General features: G+C 36.4%; 1 protein-coding gene across 1 annotated transcript in view; it reads left to right on the plus strand.

Moving 5' to 3' along the window:
• Positions 1-319: 319 nt before the first annotated feature.
• Positions 320-26,262, plus strand: part of LOC117419572 (potassium voltage-gated channel subfamily D member 2-like) — a 107,482-nt gene continuing 81,539 nt past the window's right edge. The window contains exons 1-2 of the mRNA XM_034032443.3: positions 320-919; positions 1,252-2,454. Of these exons, the coding sequence (XP_033888334.2) occupies positions 1,343-2,454 (1,112 nt within the window). The 5' untranslated portion in view covers positions 320-919; positions 1,252-1,342. The remainder of the gene's footprint in view (positions 920-1,251; positions 2,455-26,262) is intronic.

A 26,262-nucleotide genomic window follows, 5' to 3' on the forward strand; every position in this document is an offset into this window, starting at 1 on the left:
TATGGGATATAACGGTGACACATGTTGTACTTGATAGTTTTAAAAAAAAATACAAAATCTTAAAACAACAAGACCAACAACACCAACCTGTTATGTGCATTATTGTTTGCTGCAATCTCTGTGATTTATGTAATCACAGAAGGTTTTGTGAGTTTTAAGAATACACAATAAGTATCATGATTCTGTATTTATGCTCTGCTGTCCTTGGTACTGGATGTTTAAAGGGATCACTTGAAAACGGAACATTTGGAATTGAAAGTATAACCATGTATCAACGACAGTTAATTGATGCTTGCAGGCTGCAAATGACACGCCTCCGTATCCAGAACAGAGCACAACTGAACCACAATATTCTTGCTCGCCCTGGCTAGGTAAAGTATAGAAGAACAAGCGATCACTTGAACTTGCCTGAACTACTTTGATAATTTGTTTTCTTCATTCCCTGGATCTTTGCATCGATTTGTCTTGCTTCCAGGTATTGACTTCAGTCACATCTCAGAAGGCTTTCTTTTTTCTCTCCATTTCGCACAGCACAGACGTGTGAGAGGTGGTCTTCATTCAACGAGTGCAGTTCTACAGCGCTTTTCTTCAAGTGGAATATTAGACATACGCTAAAGATCAGCCGTGTTATTTTCTAATGTAACTAATAATCAAAATGATTAGAAGGTTTGATAGTTGTTGACAGTACGTAATGAGTGGTAAACCACCAGGCGTGATTACGTGTCCCTTGAACTTGTTGCTGCTCTTTTGAAACCTTTATGAAGGGATTCTCCAGTGCTTGGTGCTTGGGATGCAATGCAGCTCTCCTAACCGACATAAGGAAAACAAGGATAAGAAACATATATGAACAGATCGTAGAAGAACTATAATTTCAAAACTCTTCATGTTTTCCATTCAAATTAATAGACTTTCTGTAGAGGTGAGTGTTTTATTAATTTATGCAGCAATTTAAATATGAAAATACAATTGAAATACAACACACTTGTATTAGATTAGTATTACAGTGCAGTTGAAGTAAATTACAAGGTCAATTAGAACGCCTTTTAGAGTAGCTTTATTCAGTTACTGACTAAGGTATTCAAGAGTTGGTACACAGGTATAAATACATAAAGCAGAATGAAATGGGTAGCAAAACAAATATTCAATAAACAAAAACTGTTGAATGACACTAATGAGTTGTCTATTTTTATGCATGTTCTATAGTTGAAGATATTGACTTTTTTAATATCTAGTTTTATCCACTTTTTTTAGATGTCCTTTCATCGACTCTGTGCTTCTGTAATTCCCCAGTGAGGATCGGTTGATTGCTTTGGCTGGAGTTAGGTGTAGCAAACAGGTCGAAATGGCAGCGGGAGTAGCAGCGTGGCTTCCCTTTGCCCGAGCAGCGGCCATAGGATGGATGCCAGTAGCCAGTGCCCCTATGCCATTAGCACCCAGAGAAAAAAGGAGAGCACAGGACGGCTTTATTATCCTCAACGTAAGTGGGACCAAGTTTCAAACCTGGAGGAGTACTTTGGAGAGGTACCCGGACACCTTACTTGGAAGCACAGAGAAGGACTTCTTTTTTAATGAGGAAATTAATGAGTATTTCTTTGACCGAGACCCAGACATTTTCAGGCACATACTTAATTTCTACCGCACTGGTAAATTGCACTACCCACGGCATGAATGCATTTCTGCATACGACGAGGAGCTATCCTTTTTCGGCATAATCCCTGAGATTATTGGTGACTGTTGTTATGAAGAATATAAGGATCGCAGGCGAGAGAATGCAGAGAGAATCCAAGACGACGCTGATGACGAGAATAACAAAGAGGGAGTTTTGCCGGATATGACCCTACGCCAATCAATGTGGCGGGCATTTGAAAACCCACACACCAGCACTTTAGCTCTTGTATTTTATTATGTCACTGGCTTTTTCATCGCTGTTTCAGTCATAGCCAATGTGGTGGAAACTGTACCCTGTAGGGCTTCACCTGGCATGATTAAGGATTTGCCCTGTGGGGAGCGCTATGCCTTGGCATTTTTTTGTCTCGATACTGCATGTGTTATGATATTTACAGTCGAATATCTACTTCGCTTAATCGCAGCACCCAGTCGTTACAGATTTGTCCGAAGTGTGATGAGCATCATTGACGTGGTTGCCATCATGCCCTATTATATTGGGTTGGTCATGACTGACAACGAGGACGTGAGTGGGGCCTTTGTAACCCTAAGGGTTTTCAGGGTCTTCCGGATTTTTAAATTTTCACGCCATTCACAGGGACTGCGTATCTTGGGTTACACATTGAAGAGTTGTGCATCTGAGCTAGGATTCCTGCTTTTCTCGCTGACCATGGCCATTATCATCTTTGCTACAGTGATGTTCTACGCAGAGAAAGGCTCCACAGCCAGCAAGTTCACCAGTATTCCTGCAGCTTTCTGGTATACTATCGTTACCATGACTACACTTGGGTAGGTGTATTTTTTTCTTTGCTTGTATTTTTATTTTATTTTTTGCATTTCCAATTAAACGACCCCACACACTGGCAAAAAAGAAGAAACATTTAAACATGCATATCCATATGTCCATTGAAATGTTGTATTTTATAATAGTTACATACACATGGTATCTACCATTGCAACAGCTAAACTAGTAGGCTATTTAAAATGAAACCATTAGGTTGGAAGAGCAGGTACAACCATGTCACCATTACCTATGTCAAATAACTAAATACTGGGCATCCCTATGATATGTTTTGGTTTTTAAGTTAATTAAGTAGGTAATTTAACACACACTTTAGTTTAAAAGGACTTACAATTGTGCCCCATTTCAGTGATAGTATCCACTGGGAGCTGAAACTCCCAGAAGTCTACTATTTTCAATGTGTTTCTGCTAGGATATTCAAGGGTTGGACCACAGGTGCAAATACATAAAGCAGAGTTAAATAGGTAACAAAACCAATATTCAATAAATAAAAACTGTTGAATTACATGTTTTACAGTTGCTGATATTGACTTTGTTTAACGAGTGGTTTATCAACAGGGGTGAAAAAAGATACATATTTATATTTTTGATGGCCTTAATTTTAGAAAAAGGGAAATTGGTAATTTGTTTTGTGCAGCTACTAGCAGCAGCACAATAAGAGCTGTACAAACCGCACATGTAATAACTGCTCACAAATGTAATATCTCCCACAAATGTAATAACCACCTGTTCACATATATAATGTCTCCCACAAATGTTGCATCCATGATGATGCCTGTGAATTACATATTTATTTATGTATTTAAATAACAGTTTAACTTATAATTAATAATATTCATTAGTGCTGGTTTTGGATATAAAGATTTCTTTTTGTAAAAGCCATTCACATACCCCCAGTAATGACTGGCCAATGATTAAAGTTTATAAAATGGCTTGGATAAATTAAGTGCTGTGATTGGCTGAACAAGATCACATGACCGTGCGGTAATAATTGTCTTACCGCACTGCTATGACATCATAGACCAACTTACTTACCTGATCTATTAATATTACTACGCCTTAATAGTAACAATTATCTAAACAGTGTTTCTGTAGGTAAAAATGTCAACATACAACTGAAACAGCATTTAAATCACACAACAATCTTTTTTTTTCATCTCTGTCACTAAGAATTACAGAAAAATTGGCAAATATACTGAAGTATTTATTTAGTCAGAGAACAGAACAAAGAAAACTCAGAGGCAAGCAGTATCAGTAACACTACTCAAAAGCCATCTGAGAAATCACCACGCAAGTCTCACTCAGCATGTACTATATATAAATGCAGCAGCGGCATCTACTTATTAAACTAAATATCGCCTTATAAAACTGACTAGCGAGTATGCAATGTTTAAACTCGACACAACAGATACATCTCACCACTACCCTCCAATTTCAGAAAGATATTAAAAACAAAATTAAAATCTCTCCTGCTCTCTGCTGACACAACCGTTGGGCTTTTAAACAAGGCCGGGTTCAGCTCGCCACGGACAGGAAGGACTGCGGCACTGCGCAAACTGACACGGAAGTCGTTTCGTTCACATATCATCTAATGCTGGTTTACAATCTAGGGAAATTATGCCGGTTACCAGCCATCGGTGTGAAAACAGACTCAGAAATTATTGGTCAGCTTCTCTTGAAGACCACAAAGCCTGAGTAAGATAATTTCCCACAAAAAACAAACAAAACTCGGGGGTCCCTCCCTCGAGTGCCAGTGCAGTGCAGTGTTTGGCTGTTCCTTGAATCCTCCCTCAGATGTGGGAAATCAGTCTGCTTTCAATTCACAAATGCAATTTTATTTCATCTCTAAAATTTTACTATAAAGGGCAACATTCAATGTAATGTTTATGGCAAATAAAAAAAGTACAAAATATATGTTACAATCAAAGTCTTCAGGGACTATTTTTTTCTCAGTGGAAGGATACATAATATATATTCTTATTTTTTTAATAGGCCTACTTTAAATCTATTTTTCTGAAGTGTTTACTGAAATTTTTCAAATAATATCTGTAACTTTTTAAAGTTATTATTATTAGTCGTAGTAGTAATTAATCTAACTTTAATAATATGAAATTAAATTATTCGGTTTGTATTTGCATTCAGCAACATGTGAAAAACAAATACAAACAAGAAGTGAATCACGACCTCGGGATCCATTCTCAAAACAAATCCACACCACTCCTCTGTGTGCCTGTGTCCACTGACTTTGCAGAGTAGTGTGAACACACCCGAGTCGCACTGGGTTGGCTCAGCTTGGTTCCGGCTCGACTCGGCTCGGCTCAGGTGTGCAAGTGTGATAAGGCTAGAGATACGTGTATAAAACACGCTATTCTATGACCCAAGGGGCCGTACAATACTTCCTGAATGTTTTGTTGAAAAATATTGATGTTTGGGCAAATTGCTTCACCTGAGTGATTGCAATGACATAATACACGTTTATTCTGAAGGTCTTTATAAGCAATAATGGACACTACTCTCGATTATTTTCTTATATAAATAAAATTATATAAAATATATATAAATAAAATTATATTATATTATATTATATATATATATATATATATATATATATATATATATATATATATATATATATATATATATATATATATAAACACATGAGACAGAATAAATGTTCTAATATAATTATAAGTCAAATACATCAGATGTACAGTGTTTCCCCTTTTTTATTAGCTCTAAACAAGTTCCTGTGATGTTTTGTTTCTGCTTTCGTGTCTACAGGCTCCTGTAAACTGTCTCCGCCCTTTAGACACTGACAGCATGATCTTTAAAAGGGGCAATATAAGAAAGCGTTCGCAAAGTGATTTCTGAAAACCTGATTTGGGTCACTAAGTATATGGCTTTCAAAGGGTTTAGAGTAAATGAGTTATTTATTCACTTGATGACGCTTTAAAAATTATAAATTAAGTGATGTGATTTTATTAATCAGGCTTTAAAAATCATTTTGCGACCTAGTTCTTATTTTGCCCCTTTTGAAAATCATACTGTAAATGCACCCCTCAGTGACGTCACACGAAATAAAAACTATCAGGAAGTGAACGTCAGTCCGTCTCCTATCCAATGATATGTGTTTCAAGCCTGTACTGCAAAGTATGATGGCCCTGTAAGTCATCAAAACAAAGTGCTTGTTTATCTTGTTTACACGATTGCAGTCCTAGAAGCCTTCTTCAGTATGATCGTGTTAACATGATCCAGGTCCTTAAAAGGTTAAAGATTTTGCACTTTTATGAGCTAAACTATATCTATCCACTGCACATAAAAACCAAATATAACAAAATGTGTGTATTTTTATAATTGAAGGGGCTATTGTTGACTTGTATAACACCTTTACAATGGTATTTGCATTAAACCAGCAGCAAATGTTACAGCATGTTGACATGTTTACTGTGTGTAAATTCCATAGAGATACCTTTACATTCAATAGACTGTGGGTAATTATTACATACTGGACCCATTCGGTTGCTTAATCTTTTATTCATTTTGAAACAAAAAGGGCTATAGCTGTCATATTAAGGAAGCATGCAAATGAGTATGAGTACTGTGCTGTACACCTCCTGTATGCTGCCAGGGCTATTCCCTGGGAAGGACAAAGTTCAAAATGGTATGAATAAATGATGCTATTGTTCACTTGGCACAGTAGACCAAATGTTTGGTCATATTGATAAATATTTTTGAACATTCTGAATAGAAATCAAGAATACTCAAGAAAAACTGAATTGTATCATGTGCCTTAAATTGTATAACCCAGATGTTTGAGTCAGTAGCATCCAGTTCTTCCTATGCTGATGACAAGTTTAATTAATCCCAAAGGGACAAATTGTCGAAGGATCTCTGTGTGTTTTTACATTTTAATTATATAAAAGTCCTTGTGAACTTTGTTCTAAATAACTTAAACATTAAAAAAAAAAATGTATTTGTTTGCAGTTCTGGTAAAATAGCTTGGCCTATATAACTATGTGACAAAGTATTGTGCACAAAGAAACAATTGAGCATATACATGGGTCTTTTTAAAAAGGTGAAAACATCTGTTCATTTTACAGAACTAGAATCAAACACCTAAGTAATATAATTCTCAAGGCCTCATATCATAACCACTCTTAAGTTGTTTCCCATTTTGAAATTAATGTGTATGTTTTTCTTTAATTCTGTACAGTATGACCCTATAACCTTGTATTATTATTATTATTATTATTATTATTATTATTACTGGAAAATATGTTATTGCTAGCAACTTGGCATCTTAAGCAGAAGTAGAGAGCAATTGTTTTACAATTGTGTGGACAACAGGATTGGAAGCCATGCAAGGAGAGTTTCCATGAACTAATCCAGCACACTAAGGAGGTGCTAAATGATATGCAATATGAAACTTTTGTAAAAAACCTGAGAATAAAATGAGTTCATATGGCTATTGGAGCTCCTTTTAGCAATAGATATTGTGCACTGTAACTTATCTCATACAGAAATCTATTCTCACTCCTATTTATACTATATAACCCTTATGAACAATGCAGAGCCAGACAAAATTGTTGCTTGTGTCCAGTAGAACAGTTGTAGAGAGATGACTGTGACGCATTTGCTATGATCTCCAAGAAAGCACTCTAATAAATTGAATATCGTAATTTTTTTAAATGTTATTTATTAATGTCTCATTATTTTTCCTGCCAGTCCGATTGCATTGTTATCTGTTTGTGTTAACACAACACAATGCTACCTTTAATATTAAACCTAAAAAGACTTACCTGATTTTTACACCGAACTAGACTTCTTAAATTAATAGGGGCTGTGATATCTGAACTAGAATCAGTGCTGTATGCATGGTTAACCCTACCATCGCCCCCAGGCTTACTTAATTGGCTCATTTTCTACTGTTGAAGTGCCCTAACCAATGTAATCAGCAGTGTTTTAATTGGCTTATTGGCATCCATATTATGACACGTGGAGATGCAACAAGGCCTGTAATTGGCAGGCATACTGGAGTTGTCTTGTGAACCTTGAAGTAATGGGCTTTAGTAAGGTTACACGTTTAGTTCACACCACCGTTACAAGGTTGCTATCTCTGAGGACCTGTAGTATGTGCAAAAACATGATGTATTTATTTATGCACCATGTAATAAGTTGTTATGTATTGAGTTAGCTGGAATTTTACAACAGGAACTTATGGTGCAGAATAATCAAACAAATGCAAATTGATAAAATTAGCTAAAGCACCAAAACCACATTATCTATCCCTTAAGTCAACAATGTGGAAAGAATAGGGGGTAATGTCACTGTGAACAAACCTTTAATTAGGTAGACACCATTTTAATTATAGTGGTCCATTTTAAAAAAAGGAAATTCATAGATTTGTTAAACATGTTTTCTTTAATTATCAAAACCTGTGGTATCTTGCAGGGAATAGAAGAATACCAATTTGACATCATTGTTGCCTTTTGATTATTTGCGTTGCACATCACATGTACAGTACTAAATGAAATCTAATTACACCATGAATCCTAGATAGCATTAAAGATAACAGGTTAAGTTTATTGCTGATGATCATTTACCAGTGATCAACAAGCATATCAGTAGCTTTGCATTCCTGTACATGGTTCTATAAGTGCCCAGGTTTCCTGCAAGACCCTGAAATGTGATGTATGAACTAAGAGCCTGCATGCTGGAGATGACTAAAGGACTTTGCAAAGCATCTTCTGATATATAATGCTGGCGAAAACAAAGAGACAAGTGTCTGAAGTTTGAGGTCACTGCAAAGTTCCTAAGAAAATGAAACATACATTCCAGAATTTGGGGCACTCGTATTAGAATCTGGAGTATGTACTCTAATATTGTTAGCTAGACTAATAAACCCATGGTCATGTCATTATATCTTTGTTATTTTATTTTTTTTAATTCAAGAAAACAAGTGACTACACTGACTACAAATACAGTACTAACTCAGTGCCAAGTTAATATTATGTATGCAAATTATAAAATGCTTTTATTAAATACATATGTTATCAAAAGTCACCTGGAAAACAATGGAATGATTAAAAGGGCAGTAAAGTTTGAGTGGGTGGGAATGTAGTTTCTTGGCAGTGTTAATGTGTTTGTAAATGTCTCTGTACTCACTGATAGTACTGTAATTGCATGTTAAAGAGCTCAGTCGGATATAAATACATGAGTCTGTGAATTTCAGAGAGCTATTTAAATGTAGACATGTTGCTACAGAAAATGGGAGTTGCAGTCCTCCCCCTTTATAACTTAAGGAACCCCTTTATACTGCAGAATGAGCTGTAATTCAGCTTGACTGTGGCTCCCATTTGCCCCATAATGCCATTGTACTCGAACTTTCATTCTCGTTATAATGCGGATCACAAATAGCACGGTCTTGTAACTATGGATCCCAGCTATACCTTTATAAATGGGAAACACTGTACCAGTTATACAGAGCTCCCTTTATGGACTGTTGACTACAACAGGTGCTTGGAAGCTGTGGGGTTAGTTACCAGTTCATGTCCCAGTCATGTTCACCTAATAAATGGATAGTACATACCAAGATTATTATAATAGCACCTACTGATTACGAGTCCACAGGGTAGAGAATGTGATGCAACCTGACCCCTCCCCCTCCCTTTTATTCAAGGGACTTCTCTTACTTTTTCACCAGCTATAGAATCCCATTTCACAGCTGTATTTTTGCAAGTGGCAGTGGAACAGACAGAATAGTCCATAGACCTTTGACTGACTACAAGGCAACAGTGGCAATCCTGAACACGTTGTTCAGTTTGTCTTTTGCTAATATTAGAAACTATTTTGGCCTGAACCACTCTGAACCTGTGTGGAGTGTTTCTTTCCTTTTCAAGATGAACTGCTTACCTCACATAGACATCTTGTTCACTTACACATCTTGACACATGTCAACTCTTAAAACAAGGATCTGGGTAATCCCAAAGCTATAGTAACAACTGAAAGCGATTTGTTGTTAATGTTCTCATTAATCCATGATTAAATATACACATTTATTTCAGTATTAAATTATTTATAAATGTTTTAAGTGAAGTTGCCACCAAAGCAGGAAGTCAGTGCCAGATGTCCTGCTCTTTAATGATTGATAGTCGCTATTATGGTTTGATTACTGGCTTTTGCAGGGTGTTTGGTTTCTGTGTTCTAGATAATGTTGAAAACTTAAATACATTTGATATATCAGCTGATGTTTTTGCACAAATAGCTTGAGAAATATAAACAAAAACAAGAATCGCAAAATGTGTTCTCCTGATATGCAATAAATAGCTTTTTTGGATATATGTCACCAACATATAACTATTTTTTTTATAATATTTGTACCATATCTAGTAATATTCATGTATTCATATGTTTTCTAAATAACAGGACCATTGGGTGATTTATTTTATACAATTTACTTTTTATTTGTTCTCTATGTGTGAGGAAAGATTTAGATAACATAAAAAATAATCTTGATTTATTTCCTCAGTCCGTATGCAATCTTGCCCCCAACAAATTGGTGCATCTATGCAAGCCAGAAAAGACTTCAGTATATATGAGGCCCTGATTCGATAATACCAGCTTGGCCCCTTTCCCAGCTACAAGATTTTATTGCCATTAGAATATATTTGAAACAAAATAAACAGCAAGACAATTTGAATAAGGTAAAATTGCAAACATTATTTGACAAACATTTCAAAGAAAAATCATTCTTTATTGAATTAGTGAAATAGAATAATATCCTACACAACATAATATGCTTTACAGGGTTGCTTAGTCAAAGAGGTTTGCGTATGCTTGTTCTATATTAGGTATTAACAATTATTGTCTAAAAATGCAGATGGGTTTCCTTAGATTTTAAAAGAAATGTAAAATGAATGATTAATACAGAAATCAAATTACACAAAACATCAGAGCGTGTACTAATCAGTAAGAAACCAAGTTGGTCAGAAAATTTAGCTTTAAGCTGAATAGCATGAAGCCCTCTTCAGGTATAGAATCTTATTATTGTTGATTCATGACTACATTTGTGATTCAACTCATAAGCTAATGGATGTTGGTAGACATTTAAATGGCAATAGTTTTTTTGAGTATAACTTGCCCTTTCATATAGTCAATAGATTGATCACTTAAATATGAGGAAAATGGAATAAAAAACATTTTTCTGATTAAAATTAATGCAATTGAAACAACGTGCCGCAGTGCTTAACAATAACAAAAGCATGTGCAACCGATGTAAATGCATTTCATGTTTAATGTATTAGGGGTATAGAAAGGATCTTTGCTCAGTGGCTCACATTAAGCAATTCCCATCTGTGTTATTTTGATAGGTGGTTGCACAAAGCAGCTTTGTAAAACATAATAAATACCTTTGAATCAAAATTCAGGCACCGTGGATGTTATCCATGTATAATAAAACTATACAACAAAGCACAGATATGAAATCAGCTATATCCAAATCATCCCTTAACCCCCCCCCCAGAAAAAAAAAAAAACACTTGCTGCCATTTCCTCATTAATACCAAGATTATTTCAAGCGATGTTCAATATAACCATTTCCAACTTATCCATTTAAAAAGAAAAATGCCTTTCATTAATGCTATCTATAACATTACGAAACTACAAACACAATCAACAAACAACATGGTGTTGTCAACAGTGATGACCTCAATACAGGGCCATTCAATCTGCACGCTGGTGCTTAAGGGAAAATCAGTCTATTCCAAATACCAAAGTGGGGTTGAAGCTCATCATTTATAGAAAGATGAATACAAATATGTAAGTGGTTTGTTTTTCAAAAAGTATGCACTCAAAAATACAAGTACCGAAAGTACACGGTACCATTTTGTTATACACTGCTGTGCAAAAGTCTTAGACATGTTGCATATTTCTACTCTGATGCATTATGAGCATCAACAATTTACTCAAAGCCTCCACTAGTGCTTTCTGCTATTATAACAACCTTAACTTGCATAAAGAAGGAAAAACATTGAGTGAAATAGCTCTCATCACTCAATTTTCAAGGTGTGGTATCCGAAGCATAATCAACAAGTACAGAGAAAAATCATCTGTAATTGACAAACCCAGGACTGGAAAACCCAAAAAGCTGTCTAACAAGAATGAGGAATACTTGAAGATAATATCCTTAAGGAATAGAAAGAAGACAAGCATTGAATTGACAACAGAACTGGCAGAAAGCATAGGTGTCGTTGTCCGTCAAATCAACAGTACAAAGGTCACTTTTGAAATCAGGACTTAAAGGATGTGTTGCAGTAAGAATACCTCTTTAAGAAAGGAGAACAAGACTAAATGGCTAAAATATGCACAAGAACACAGAAATTAGACTATGGAACAATGGTCAAAGGTGCTTTGGACTGTTGATGGATTACATTAGATGATCTACCATGTACATACTTTCTCAACTTCAGGTAGCTACATACAGTCATTTCTATCTTTTGGATGTGTTTGTGTTAAAGGACGAAGGTTAAAAGAAGAGTCATTTAAAAAGCAGTGTACTTTCTAGTTATTTAGCACTTTTACATAGTTCAACATCTGTTGTGCCATTATTTAATTATGATTATATTATGTCGTAGTTTAAGAAACATAGCTAGACAGTCAGACTATCCTCTTTTGTACAAGTATTTGTATTTTCAAAGGGGGCGTTTTTGAAAATGAAGAATCAATAGTGTTGAACAGGATTTCAGCTTTCATGCGATCAGTGTTATTTAGAATTACACAGAGGAAGTTTCTGTTTATTGACTTTGGTGTCTACTCCTCAGGTAGTCCTGTGTTAATTAGTCTCCCATTGCAGTTTATCAAATGCCTGTCAAAAGCATTGTTCTTTAACAGACAGCTTTACTTGTTGTATTAATTAATAAGCCCCTAGTTTCTATGTTTTTGATGGCCTATTATTATCTTTTGATGAATACCATGGCACACATACAAACAAAGAGGTTGAATTCCTTAGTGACAAACTTTAATGTACATAAATAATAAGACATATTAATTAATAAACACTTTCATTAATGTACCCAAATAAAGAAGGAAAAAAAGAAATGCTATTAAAAAAAAAATATGTTCATGAAAAACATATTTAATAAGCAGTCACATGTAACACATTTAGTTGTGATATCCCATACCATGCGCAGCATTAGAGGATTAATTTTTGCTTTCATACCAAGCAATTACGTGGCACAGTCATTTTGTTCGCTAGTGTTACATATTTAAAATCAAATAACATCTAATACATTAAAATATAAAAGAAAATCAAAACAGGATATCTTTACAGTAAAGTGTATTCGATTCTATAATTTGTTTTTGTTGTTGTTGAAAGATATTTCATGAGGAGCCTGCAGCCCATGTGGCAATTATGTTCACTACACTAGCTTGCTCAAATCATCTTTCCCTCATTCCTGCATAGCTGGTTCACTTTCTGATGCTGCTTGTGTCCTCTTTCTCATCACTCTGTGTCAGTGCACAATTCAACGGCATTGAATGTCACAGAACTTTCTTGAGAACTCAATTTAGAAATGTGGGATTATATCAACCACAGTGTCTGGGTCAGAGCACCTGCAGGAGTATAAATAAGTATTTTTGGCACCATGTATCACATTTTAGATTGTGATAGAAAAAGTATATTGCTTGGCACCATACCAAGATTATTCTTCTGGTAAAGAAACATATCACCTGAGGTGCAATTGAATCTTGCCCCCTTAGTTGTCACCAAGCATCTGAGAGCATCTAGTGTATAATACACTATAATTATTAGTACATTACCAGACAGGCACATTTCAGATGACGAAAACATATGAAGATGGAAACCAAAGTAAGATTTTGGTTGAAACTTGAACTGAAAAGAGAAGAAACGCAGTCACCTAGGTTTTTTGGTTTTTTGTTTTACACAATTCTCTCAAGCGCTTCTACTTTTTAAAATTTTGGATGGGTTACTCAATTACGCAAAGAATTGCGTCTTATCGACTTGTTTATACATACCAAAGTGCATTTATAAAAAATGGTTCAATAATTTAACCTTGCTAAATCTGAAAAGATATTTCATAATAAATTAGGCAATGTGCTGTTTAATGTTGGCAAAATCAGCCAGCATAGGCCTAGGATTTTTTATACAAGAAATTAGGACATGGCAGTAATTCATGGATGCCATTTAAATTGGGTGGTGCATGTGAGTATGGTATCTGGCAGGTCTTTAATAATAAACTAATGTGATACTTTATTTAATTCTGTTCCTCTCCATTAATAATTCCTTGCACCAGCATAACATATGGTGCAAAAAACGTCTGTTGATTATCATCTTCAAAACATACAAGTTATTTGTTTTCCCCTGGTGTGAAAGTTTTGATCCCACTTATCCTAGGTAAGGAAGTTAGAAACAGATGCCCTTATTATGCATGTAGAAGACACTCAAGTGAAAATGAAATCAGACTGTATCTGGGTACACTCATGTAGTATAATGCTGCAGAATGTGGCATTTTTATTTCCTTCTATTCAGTAGTTTAATACCATGACTTTAAGACTGAAAGATTAATGGGATCCAGTAGACCAAGATTAAAGTCTTAGAACTGCATTTATTTGGAATGGGATAAGCATCATCCTTTGTTGAAATCGCAGTTTTTATGTGCTTGGTGTTACGTGAGAGAGTTTCAAGTGGGCAGCTGAATCTGCATTCAGATCCACGTTAATGGACATAAAGGCGACCTTGTTTGACATTTAATGGTTGCAATTAAAAACACTGTAAAAAAACTGTGAACACTACAATTACATTTTAAGAGATTGACAGGACGTATTCTGTTGTTCTAATAGAACAATTGCAATGAATGATTGCTGCACTGCAGTAATACATTCTTGGTAAACCTGTAAAGAGACCTGCTACTAAAAGTGTGTTCCAGTAACACATACTGTAAAGCTTGTTAATTAATATAATATTTGATTATTCATGGTCTCTTTCCTGTTGTATGTTTAAATGTCATATACCTTTGCAGGGTTCTTACCTTTTACCAAATCTGGGGGCATAACCACATCAAATTATTGATTTGGGGGTTTAGGGGGGGAAAGGGTAAGGATATCTCATGATGATATATATAGCCGTCCTGTGGATTAGTTTAGGTTCCTGCGTGTTCAGGTAGTGCTCAGTAGAGCTAAGTGTTTGTTTTGTTTTTGTATTCATTTACTAAAGAAAAATAGCGCAACCGCGCTTTAAAGATCCAATCTCCTGTGTCCTGGGTCTGGTTTTTAAAAGGGCAACGAACCCGAGTGGGTGAGATCTTTTACTATATATATATATATATATATATATATATATATATATATATACAGACGTGCTCAAATTTGTTGGTACCCCGCCACAAAAAACGAAGAATGCACAATTTTCTCTGAAATAACTTGAAACTGACAAAAGTAATTGGCATCCACCATTGTTTATTCCATATTTAATATTCAACATAATATTGTAAATAATAAAACAAATGAAAATGGCATGGACAAAAATGATGGGACCACTAACCTAATATTTTGTTGCACAACCTTTAGAGGCAATCACTGCAATCAAACGTTTTCTGTAGCTCTCAATGAGACTTCTGCACCTGTTAACAGGTAGTTTGGCCCACTCTTCCTGAGCAAACTGCTCCAGCTGTCTCAGGTTTGATGGGTGCCTTCTCCAGACTGCAAGTTTCAGCTCTTTCCATAGATGTTTGATAGGATTCAGATCAGGACTCATAGAAGGCCACTTCAGAATAGTCCAATGTTTTGTTCTTATCCATTCTTGGGTGCTTTTAGCTGTGTGTTTTGGGTCATTATCCTGTTGGAGGACCCATGACCTGCGACTGAGACAGAGCTTTCTGACACTGGGCAGTACGTTTCTCTCCAGAATGCCTTGATAGTCTTGAGATTTCATTGTGCCCTGCACAGATTCAAGGCACCCTGTGCCAGGCGCAGCAAAGCAGCCCCAAAACATAACCGAGCCTCCTCCATGTTTCACTGTAGGTATGGTGTTCTTTTCTTTGAAAGCTTCATTTTTTTGTCTGTGAACATAGAGCTGATGTGACTTGCCAAAAAGCTCCAGTTGTGACTCATCTGTCCAAAGGACATTCTCCCAGAAGGATTGTGGCTTGTCAATATGCATTTTAGCAAATTCCAGTCTGGCTTTTTTATGTTTTTCTTTCAAAAGTGGAGTCCTCCTGGGTCTTCTTCCATGGAGCCCACTTTCGCTCAAAAAGCGACGGATGGTGCGATCAGAAACTGACGTACCTTCACCTTGGAGTTCAGCTTCAGCTCTTTGGCAGTTATCCTTGGTTCTTTTTCTACCATTCGCACTATCCTTCTGTTCAATCTGGGGTCGATTTTCCTCTTGCGACCGCACCCAGGGAGGTTGGCTACAGTTCCATGGACCTTAAACTTCTTAATAATATTTGCAACTGTTGTCACAGGAACATCAAGCTGCTTGGAGATGGTCTTGTAGCCTTTACCTTTACCATGCTTGTCTATTATTTTCTTTCTGATCTCCTCAGACAACTCTCTCCTTTGCTTTCTCTGGTCCATGTTCAGTGTGGTGCACACAATGATACCAAATAGCACAGTGACTACTTTTCTCCATTTAAATAGGCTGAATGACTGATTACAAGATTGGAGACATGTGTGATACTAATTAAAGAAAATAATAAGTTTGAAATATCACTATAATCCAATTATTTATTATCTTTTCTAAGGGGTACCAACAAATGTGTCCAGGTCATTTTAGAATATCTTTGTAGAATAAACAATAATTCATCTCTTTTCACAGCTTCTTTGCTTTATTCTATGACATACCAAAGGCATGCAAGTATACATGATAAAATAGCTTTTAATTTCATCACTTTTCAGGAGGAATAAAGCATTATTTCAATGAGCTGTAAGGGTACCAACAAATTTGAGCACGTCTGTATATATATATATATATATATATATATATATATATATATATATATATATATATATATATATATATAAATACACTAATACATTAGTGTGGGATGGTGGTGGTTGAGTGTTGTTAATTCCAAATGCAAGGGGGGCAGCAACATAAGAGAGAGTAGGATTTGGATTCTGGGGGGTTTTCACCTACATTTACATGAGATAATGCATAACAAATATATAGGGTGGTTTGAGAAGAACACTGCTCCCAATCTTCATGTTTTGCCCTTGGGTTTGGGGCATTTGTTGCCTGTTTTAACTCACTCTGATAAGCCAGACTTGCCACAAGTGTTCGGGCATTCCATATGTTATCCATTTACTACCAATTCAGAAGTGGGTTATTTGTTTTTCTGCACTGGTGATTGCCAAGATAGGAATCGCATTGAATATTTTACCAGTCACCAATAAAGATATTGTTTCTGCAAGATAACAGCATTTGGATTTACATTGTAAACTTGGTTGCTTTTCTGCAAAGGAGAATCTGCCCCTAACCAACACGTCACCAGCAAGCGCATAAATGCTCCATGTGTTATTCTTTCATGTCGTTTCTTTTTGTTTCGGCTGTTCAGTCAAGCGCTGGGAGGCCGAAACGGGAGTTGACCGCTTAGAGCCTGGAGGAAGGGCTGCCCTCAGCAATGTATTCCCTGAGGTTTCCCCCTAAAAAATAAATAAATATGTGAGTAGGGTTTTTTTCCTTACCTGAGTGCTGAGTGGTTCATATTTAGTTCTGCGGGGTGAGTGGTCGCGCTGGAGAGGCTGGGCTCTCTCCCCCAGCGCAGTTATGCACTGGGGGACGGGCCATGTCTTAGCTGCTGATTTTCATTAAATTCAATATTTTATTATTATTTTTATTTGTTTATTTAGCAGACGCCTTTATCCAAGGCGACTTACAGAGCCTAGGGTGTGTGAACTATGCATCAGCTGCAGAGTCACTTACAATTACATCTCACCCGAAAGACGGAGCACAAGGAGGTTAAGTGACTTGCTCAAGGTCACACAATGAGTCAGTGGCTGAGCCGGGATTTGAACCGAGGACCTTCTGGTTACAAGCCCATTTCTTTAACCACACAGCCTCCATATTTGGGAGATAGGTGGCAGGGCACCACTGTGGAGCGCGTTAATTATGTATTATTATTCATTCATGGTTTGGCGGCCTCGTCTTTTAGGGGGGAGGTGGCACATAACCACTTCCTATCTGCGGCACTGGGATGCATGTAACTGTTCATGTTTTTCCAGCTGGCCTCACGCAGGTAGCCGTCGGGCACCCACGGACAAGGCCTCCGGCCAAATTTATCTTTCACTCGGGCCCTGAGTGCCTGTCGCATAAATCATCTGCAATTGCAATCATCATCATTCATTCATTGCCATTCATTCATTGCGGATTCTCCGTGCTGAATGACCAATTTTATTTCTACTCCCAAGAAACAGTCAAACCTACAGTATGAAACCAAGAAAAAAATAATATCCTCAGAGGCTGATGAAAGATTGCAAATGTTATTGTCTCTTTGAAAAAGAAAACTGTTTAACATATTTCACACATCAAAACTAGCTTGTACCTTTTTGACAAGGCACAGATGTCAGATATGCAATATTGTCTTTCTTAGAAGATAACTGAACCCAGGGGATATATACATTTCAAAAACTGAAAAAAAAGCAAATCTAATTTATTTATAAAAACAGGGCAACTGTTATAGTCTACATTGTACATTTAACATAAGTTTTGATATATACCTTTGTGTGAATTAGTTTATTGCCAAGGGCTTATATCACTGGCCATAGGTCCACTAAAGACATTATCACTATGGAGTGGTTTCCAAGACATAAATCAAAATTCTGTGTTTTAAGCCACAGTAATGGTATTTAACAGTAAGTCATATGTTGAAAATATATTTCATTTATCCACATGGGAATCGGTTTTAAGTTAATTAAACACAGTGTCTTTAACTATATTACAGTCTCGATATTTTAATTAGGTTTCCCCTTCAGTTAGCAATGCCATTTTACTGTACGTTGTAAAGGTACAGTTTACTTATGAACCTGTTATTGAAATACAATATGGTATTCATGAAGGTTTGTTATCTTTTTTGTTCTATTGTTAAAAGTAATCTAATGTTAATTCCACCATAACAAAGCCCTTCTCATAGATCAACAATGAACCCACTCCATTCAGATTGCACTCTGAAACATCGGTCATTTTATTTTTAGCAATCATTGTTATGATACACTCTTATTCACCAGAGTAGACAAAAAGCCTCTTTCTGGCTCTTATGTGATATGTTAATGTATTTTGCTCACAGTCCTGGGTCTAGGGGGGCAATGTGTAATTCGAATACACTTGTTTAAAAGCACAAACACGTGTGCATTTGAGGCTGATACTGGCTACTGCAAGCTTGCTTTTCAAACCTAGGTGTATTGCTTCTGGTCCTCTTTCTACTGGAGCACTTTATCATATCTCTGGGACACGGTAAACCAAATATTCTCTTCAAAAACATTGATCAAATCCTGCATCCAGCCATCGATAAATCCACCTCCCATTCATCTTCCTCTCTTACCTGCCATGATTTCTCCTCTTTCTTTCGGAACAACATCAACACCATTTATTCTACGCTCTCCTGCCACAAACCCAGTATAGCAGTTGACCACCTTGACTCCTCTCCTTTCTCTTCCTTCTCTCCTATCTCCATTAATAATGTCTCCAGCCTACTGCTTAAATCAACTACTGCCATATGCCCCCTGGACCCTTGGCCAACAAATCTAGTCCGTCTCTGTGCTTCTGATCTTGCTTCTTTCATTAAGCACACTCTCAACCTGTCCCTGGTCCCAGGCCTGGTTCCTGCTGCCCTCAAGACTGCCCGAGTAACGCCAGTGCTCAAAAAACCCTCCCTTGACCCGTCTGTCTTATCCAACTTCCGTCCCATATCCAATCTTCCTTTTCTCTCCAAAACTCCTAAAAGGGCTGTAGCCAGCCAGCTGACAAACATCTCACAGGTAACAATCTGCTTGAATCTCTGCAGTCTGGCTTCCGGCCGCATCACAGTATCTAAACTGCTCTGCTCTGGATTGTAAATGATCTCCTGCTTAATGCTGATGCTGCTGCTCCCTCTGTCCTTGTCCTCCTTGACCTAACTGCTGCTTTTGATATCATAGATCATAGAATTCTTCTTGACCAACAAATCTGAACTTCTTCTAGTAGGATCGAAAACTCAAATCAAGAATCTCAATACTGCTGCCTTGAACCTCGAAAACTGTCTGCTGCTGCCTTCCCCCACTGTACAAAGCCTTGGTGTACTTCTGGATAGTAAACTCTCCTTTGATGCCCAAATCTCCTCTGTAGTCAAATCCTCCTTCTACCACATCCAAAACATCTCAAAGGTCTGTCTCTACCTTTCCCTCCCAGATGCAGAGATACCAGATGTCATGCATTCATCTCCTCTTGAATTGACTATTGCAACTCTCTCTATGGTGGTCTTCCTCACGCACCATAAACAGACCACAGCTGGTTCAAAATTCCGCTGCTAGGATCCTTACCAGATGTAAAACACATGATCACATTACCCCCGGTCTTGCCCAGCTGCACTGGCTACCTGTAAAGTTCAGGATTACTTTCGAAATTCCCCTGCTTGCCTACAAGGCCTTTCATCACACAGGTCCAGAGAATCTCTCCAACCTGCTGACCCGCTATGTCCCTGCATGCAAGCTAAGGTCCTCTGACTCAGGCCTGCTTGTTATACCCAAGCAAAAGTACACCACACTCAGAGAACGCTCGTTTAGCCTTCATGGCCCTGACTCTCTGGAACTCTTTCCCAGCTTTAGTGCGTACAGCTCCCACAATCGCTCACTTCAAATCAACTCTCAAGACCCACTTGTTCTCTCTTGCTTTTAATGCTCTCTAAGCCTGATATCTGTTTTTGGCTGTTGTCTAAATTGCTATTTCAGGTTTTTCATTCCATCTTATTTGTATAATTCTGCTTGACCCACACATCCACAATGTTTAGAATTCAAACCCTAACCTTTTATTTAATGTATTATGCCTATATTTAATGTATTTGCATTGTTTTTTATACTGTTGTGTTTAATGTACTATGCCCTGTATTTCACTGTATTTAATGTGTTATGCATTGTTCCTCACTATCTTGTAAAGTGCTTTGTGATGGTGGTCCACTATGAAAGGCGCTATATAAAATAAATATTGATTGATTGATTGATTGATTTACCAGCTAGTGCCAGAAAGCCACGTTCTGTAGTTTGATCATCAGACTCTGACTTGGGTTTGAACCCTAGAACCAGGTCTTGAAAATTATATTTTCAACAAAGGTTGACAGTGGAATCATTCCAAGGCATACAGTAAATCACAGTACAGTGCCATTGCTGACCCTGATTATTTCATGATGGCTCACAGTATATCAATGCTTGACAATGAAAATGTGTAAGAGTTGAACATGATTTTGTTGTAGTGTCATATACCATGCATAATCTGATAATCTGACATTGGCTAATAATGGTCAATCAGGGATGGCCTTGTTAGTAGATCATGGTTTTAAAAAAAAAAAAGTATAACACAGTGCCTCACATGGTTTAAACATGAAACAAATATCTGGGTTAGAGGTGTTAGAGGTGCTTCTCAGAATTCATGAGAGAGCAACTGTGACATACTCAACTGCCTAAGATTGACACAAAGTACATATTCAAAACTGCATTAAGTAAATGGAATGCCATTCAAAGATGGGCTTTGAGCTCATTCCCTTTCCACTCTGCTATGCACACACATACACAATGTGTTGCAAGATTGTATATTAATGGTTTCATAAAAATGAGGAATCCAATTTACATTCTATCTAAAATCTAGAAATGCTGTTAAGTAAAGTAAGGTTTTATATCTAATTAAGGAAATAATGGACATTGTTCTCAAAGGAAATTAAAGTATATGTATCTCCAAATGGGAAAGTGCAGTCTTCCAAGCATGCAATGTATCATCTGCTTTTCTTAGTAAATGAAAATGGGAACCTCTGTGGTCTTGTGCTGAATCACTGGTTGTAATGTAGTTGTTATCTCAATGGACAGAACAGCCAATAATCTCTATACAGAAGCAAAGAAATACACTTTACCCGAGCAGATTATCAATCTACTGCTACTGATATGTCAAATAAAGTGCCAGTGAAAAGTAACTACACACAAGGGAAGCATAGTCTGTTTAAGTGTATCATAAAACCAAAACCTCAACAATACATATGATCTCACCAGTACGATGTGTTAGTTTCCAGTGGCTTTTTGCCCCATTGTATTAAACCTAACCGTAAATAATTGATAACTGTGGCAATTTCCTTTTAACAGCAGATTACAAACTTGCAGCGTTTGAAACGTAAATGACAAGCTGGGAAAAAAAATACATTTTTAGACATAATTACTTTTTATTTCCCAGATGTATCTGGCTGAGATGAACTGTTGCAGACTTTAACTTTGATTAATATTATTTTTGTAATAATTTATTTATTGGTTATCAGATTAGCGACCCATGGATAATAAATTTAGAATCTGGTTGTTACACATGAATGGTGTTCGGGAAAATATTATGAATGCTGGAGTGGTGAGACCCAGGGGTCATTATTTAGTGTTTCTGTTAAAAAAACTAAACTCATAGCAATAGCATGGCAAGAGTGTAGAATCGTTTTAAGAGTAGGAGCCTCTGGGAGAATTTACACCACTGTAGATCATGAAGAAGATCAGCTGTTACCATGGTAATATCTGCTAAATGCCCAGATCTACTTTCAATACCCAGGAGCTGTGCATATAAAAAGCTCATTTCAAAAACTATATTTTATTAAACATATTGGCAATACAACATCAGGGGAGGAATAAAATAAAAATAAAAGCTCTGACACACCAAAGGTGCCTACTGTAACTTCCATAAAGGATTGGCAATTTTGAGTTCTAATGGAATTTCTCCCTGTGCATGTTTTTAGTGAGAAACATTGTGATACGACTGTGTTTAAACTGATATCTTATTGTCAGAGCAGTTAACCATTTACTTCAATTCTAACATTAAGTAGGCAGTAATTTAAAATAACAATGCTTGCCGCAAATTATGCTGTTAAGCTTAATATTCGGAATGTAGCAGTGCGTCTAATTTTCATATTTACACAACTTTGATTGCATTGCGTGTTCATGATGTTAATAACCTAAAGCAAGTATTTAGAAGATATTTTGTTTACATCACCACCACTATGGCAGCAGGAATTGTCCTGGAAAAAAAAAACAACAAAAAAAAAACATTGTTATTCAAATAGAGTCGATAAAGACCCCCCTAAAAATTCACATATACTTGTAATTAGGGTTGTGCTGTAACTTGTTACTCATACTCTGAATGGCTTTTTCAGGAGTTATTCAATAAACAGATTAATTACCGTGTTGATTTAAAAACAAAAAGAGCTGTCTTTCCCTCAAAGTACTAATCAAAGGCAATTAACTTCTGCACTGAGGCCCAAATTTAGAAAGGGGAAAAACCGACGGTAAAAAGCCATGTAATGTGTGTGTTCACTATAATAACCTATTTTATAAGACTGATCAGGTGAAGCAGGCGATTCCGCAATCAAACCGTTTAAATACCCCTCACCGCAATTAGCGGTGGAGAATTACACACCTCTCACAATAAATAGCGGGTTTGGGTCAACCCTGCGTGTGTAGGCTACACATTCCAAAAGAAAATGAATGGCACACAAAGACCTCAGCGTGGTACTAGCCATGGGGATGAGGATGCTCGGAAGCGAAAACTGAAATTTACCAATATGGAGTGGAGATTTTGGTACAAGAAGTACTTGTAACACATGGATTTTTTGTATGTCAAGAAGCCAGGTGACATACACTGTAAAAAAAATACAATATTGTTACTGTAAATTTACCTTAATATTGACATAATAAAACTAAAAAAAAAAAAAAATCCATATTATTAAAGGTACATCATCTTTTAAAGTATTTTACACTAATATTGAACAACTTTAACCGTAATTAAAAAAAAATCTGAAAAAAAACAATATTAAGGTAAATTTACCCCAAAAATATTTTTTTTTTTTTTTTTTTTTTTAACAGTATAAGCAAGTAAGGCACGCTTCTCTTCTGAAAGGGACCCGTCAAAGAAGCAAGCAAATGTCTCTTGCATGTTCTTTTTCATTTGAATGTAATGGTGTGAAATATGAAAATAGACATGTCATGCCATTCATAGAATTTAAGTCGCCAAAATTCACTAAGTCCAATAAACTAACCTTATATTCATAACATGCATTACATCATTTTAGGTTTTCAGGTCATCAGGGTTTTCCTCCCTGATTTATTGTATTTTGTTATTGGTGAAATGCATTTCTGTCTTTTAAAAAAGTCAATAGCTTTCCATAAATTCAGTACGTTCTTTTTCTCTTACAGCAACAAATGTTTGGATCCATAGAGATATCCTGGTACATATTCTACTCTTGTGATTGCAGGGTTACCCTGCCTACAGCACTACAGAATTATATTCGCTAATTTGATAGGTTTTTTTCAGTACATATATCTATATAGTCATCATGGTGTACTCTCTAAAGGAATATAGCGTCTGTCTTAAGTGTGTTTCTAATTAGCAATATGAGGCACCAAGCTTTAATTATCTGAATTAAGCGTAATAAAAACTCTGATTCTGAAAATTGTTACTTGGCACTTTTGCCTCCCTTCTCCTGACAGTTTATCAGAGCTCTGGTGGCAGCTTGCCTGTCAATGAGTGATAAGATCAACATGACACAAACACCAGCCCTTAGAGAATCAATGTGTCAGGCCATGCAACCATCACAAGTTGCATGGCGTTTTTAATATTTCAAGTTAGTACTGAGAGAACCAAAGACAAGATCATGATTTTTTGGTGTAATACGTTACATTGAAAGAGTGTATGGGTTTAAAAATGTAAATTTTTTAAATCTGTGCTGTCCGATTTTTACCCACACGCCAGATAATTGTAAATCAGCATTCTATATGTTAAGTTATCTAAATAAATGTACATTCTGCATGACACAATGCACACCTTTAAATGAAGTTTACAAATTATACACAACATAGATATTCCCATTATTTTTTATTTCATTTCCATTTGGCTGCTGCTCGCAGGTGAGAAAGCCGTCTCGCTGTACGCTAGTAGTTTCCATCACAGCGAATTATGCTTCCATAAATTTTTCTTGATCTTGTTAACATGCATTTTGATTAACGAGTTCCCCTTATTTTGTCATTAAGACAGGAAGTGATGTACGTGCCCTGCGACAATTAAGCTTTTTAACGAGAAATGCGTTCATTAACGATCTCATCAGCTCAATTTCAAAGCATTACTTGATTGATTTAATTAACACATTTTGTTTGAAAATCACTTGCTACTAAAGCTCTCATTACTGTACCACGAGTTTGATACAATAACACTGGTTTTAGAAAAGCCTGCCCTTCATGTCTTGAAAAATGTATTTAATAAAGTGGATAACATTATATAATAATTTTGAATAACATTAAATGTTTACTGCTATGATATTATTTATTAACCTGGGGAAGTAAACATTCAGTCCCCCTAATAATTAGGATGGGTTAAATGTCAAAACTTTGCATTTTGTTATTTTTGTATCCATAGATTTTGTTGTCATAACTAAAACAGAAAAAACAGCAAATGAAATACAGGTCATAGGCGAATGTATCAAGACAGGACCTAGCTAACCTCTCAGCACGGGTCTGACTAGTTGACAAGTTACAGATAGAATGTGGAGCCTCTTGTCATCATGTGACTAATTTGCCTTTCTATAAGGCAGGTGTCATGACATGTATTAAATGTAGATTACAGCTGGGGTATTGAATACTCAGTGCAGTCTTTTACATCTCAGCAAGCCAACTCCTGTGGTAATACCATATGTTAAGCAAATTAATATACACTGACACGTTTGCTTTTGCTGCCATGGAGGGTTCTGGCTTGAATCTCGGGTTCGCAGCAGAATTTTTTTTTTTTTTTTAATTGAACATACAATACAAAAAAAAAAAAACCCTGATTGAGTATTTAAGCAATAACTAAAGGGCTCATTTTCCAAATGGATACAATTCAAGATGATTGTTTCCTACTTGATGCGTCCTCTATTAATTAATTTATTTTCTACTTTTAAGGTTGTAAATGAAAAAAAATCAGGATCATTCATCAATGGTAGGTTTTGCTGTGCTGCGAACAGTAGACTGTGCCATTTGTTTATTGAAACTGTACAGTGTCCTGTTAAGATAACAGGATTTGGAATTCTAATGAAAGTGAATGGCAGAGAAATGACACTTACCAGAATAAGTAGTGATATGTTTGTTCCACTAGTTGTCCTGTGTAAACTGATTAAAGAGTTTTTTTTTTTATATGAATGAATGTAATATAATAAACTGATATGGACTTTAGGTGCCAAGTGTCTAGGGTATGAAATGTATGCCATTATTATTATTTAGCAGACGCCTTTATCCAAGGCGACTTACAGAGACTAGGGTGTGTGAACTATAGGTCAGCTGCAGTCACTTACAACAATGCCTCACCCAAAAGATGGAGCACAAGGAGGTTAAGTGACTTGCTCAGGGTCACACAGTGAGTCAGTGAGTGAGCTGAGATTTGAACCAGGTTACAAGCCCTTTTCTTTAACCACTAGACCACACAGCCTCCTACATTGTTAATATTGGTCCCTGCTATTTTGAGACCCAGCTCCCCTCTCATGTAAATGTAATTGTTATGTCATGTGACGTTTACTTTGTCACTATAGTAAGCTAATTAGGAAAGCTGA

The sequence above is a fragment of the Acipenser ruthenus genome, chromosome 14, assembly GCF_902713425.1.
Source record: "Acipenser ruthenus chromosome 14, fAciRut3.2 maternal haplotype, whole genome shotgun sequence".
Classification (NCBI taxonomy): Eukaryota; Metazoa; Chordata; class Actinopteri; order Acipenseriformes; family Acipenseridae; genus Acipenser; species Acipenser ruthenus.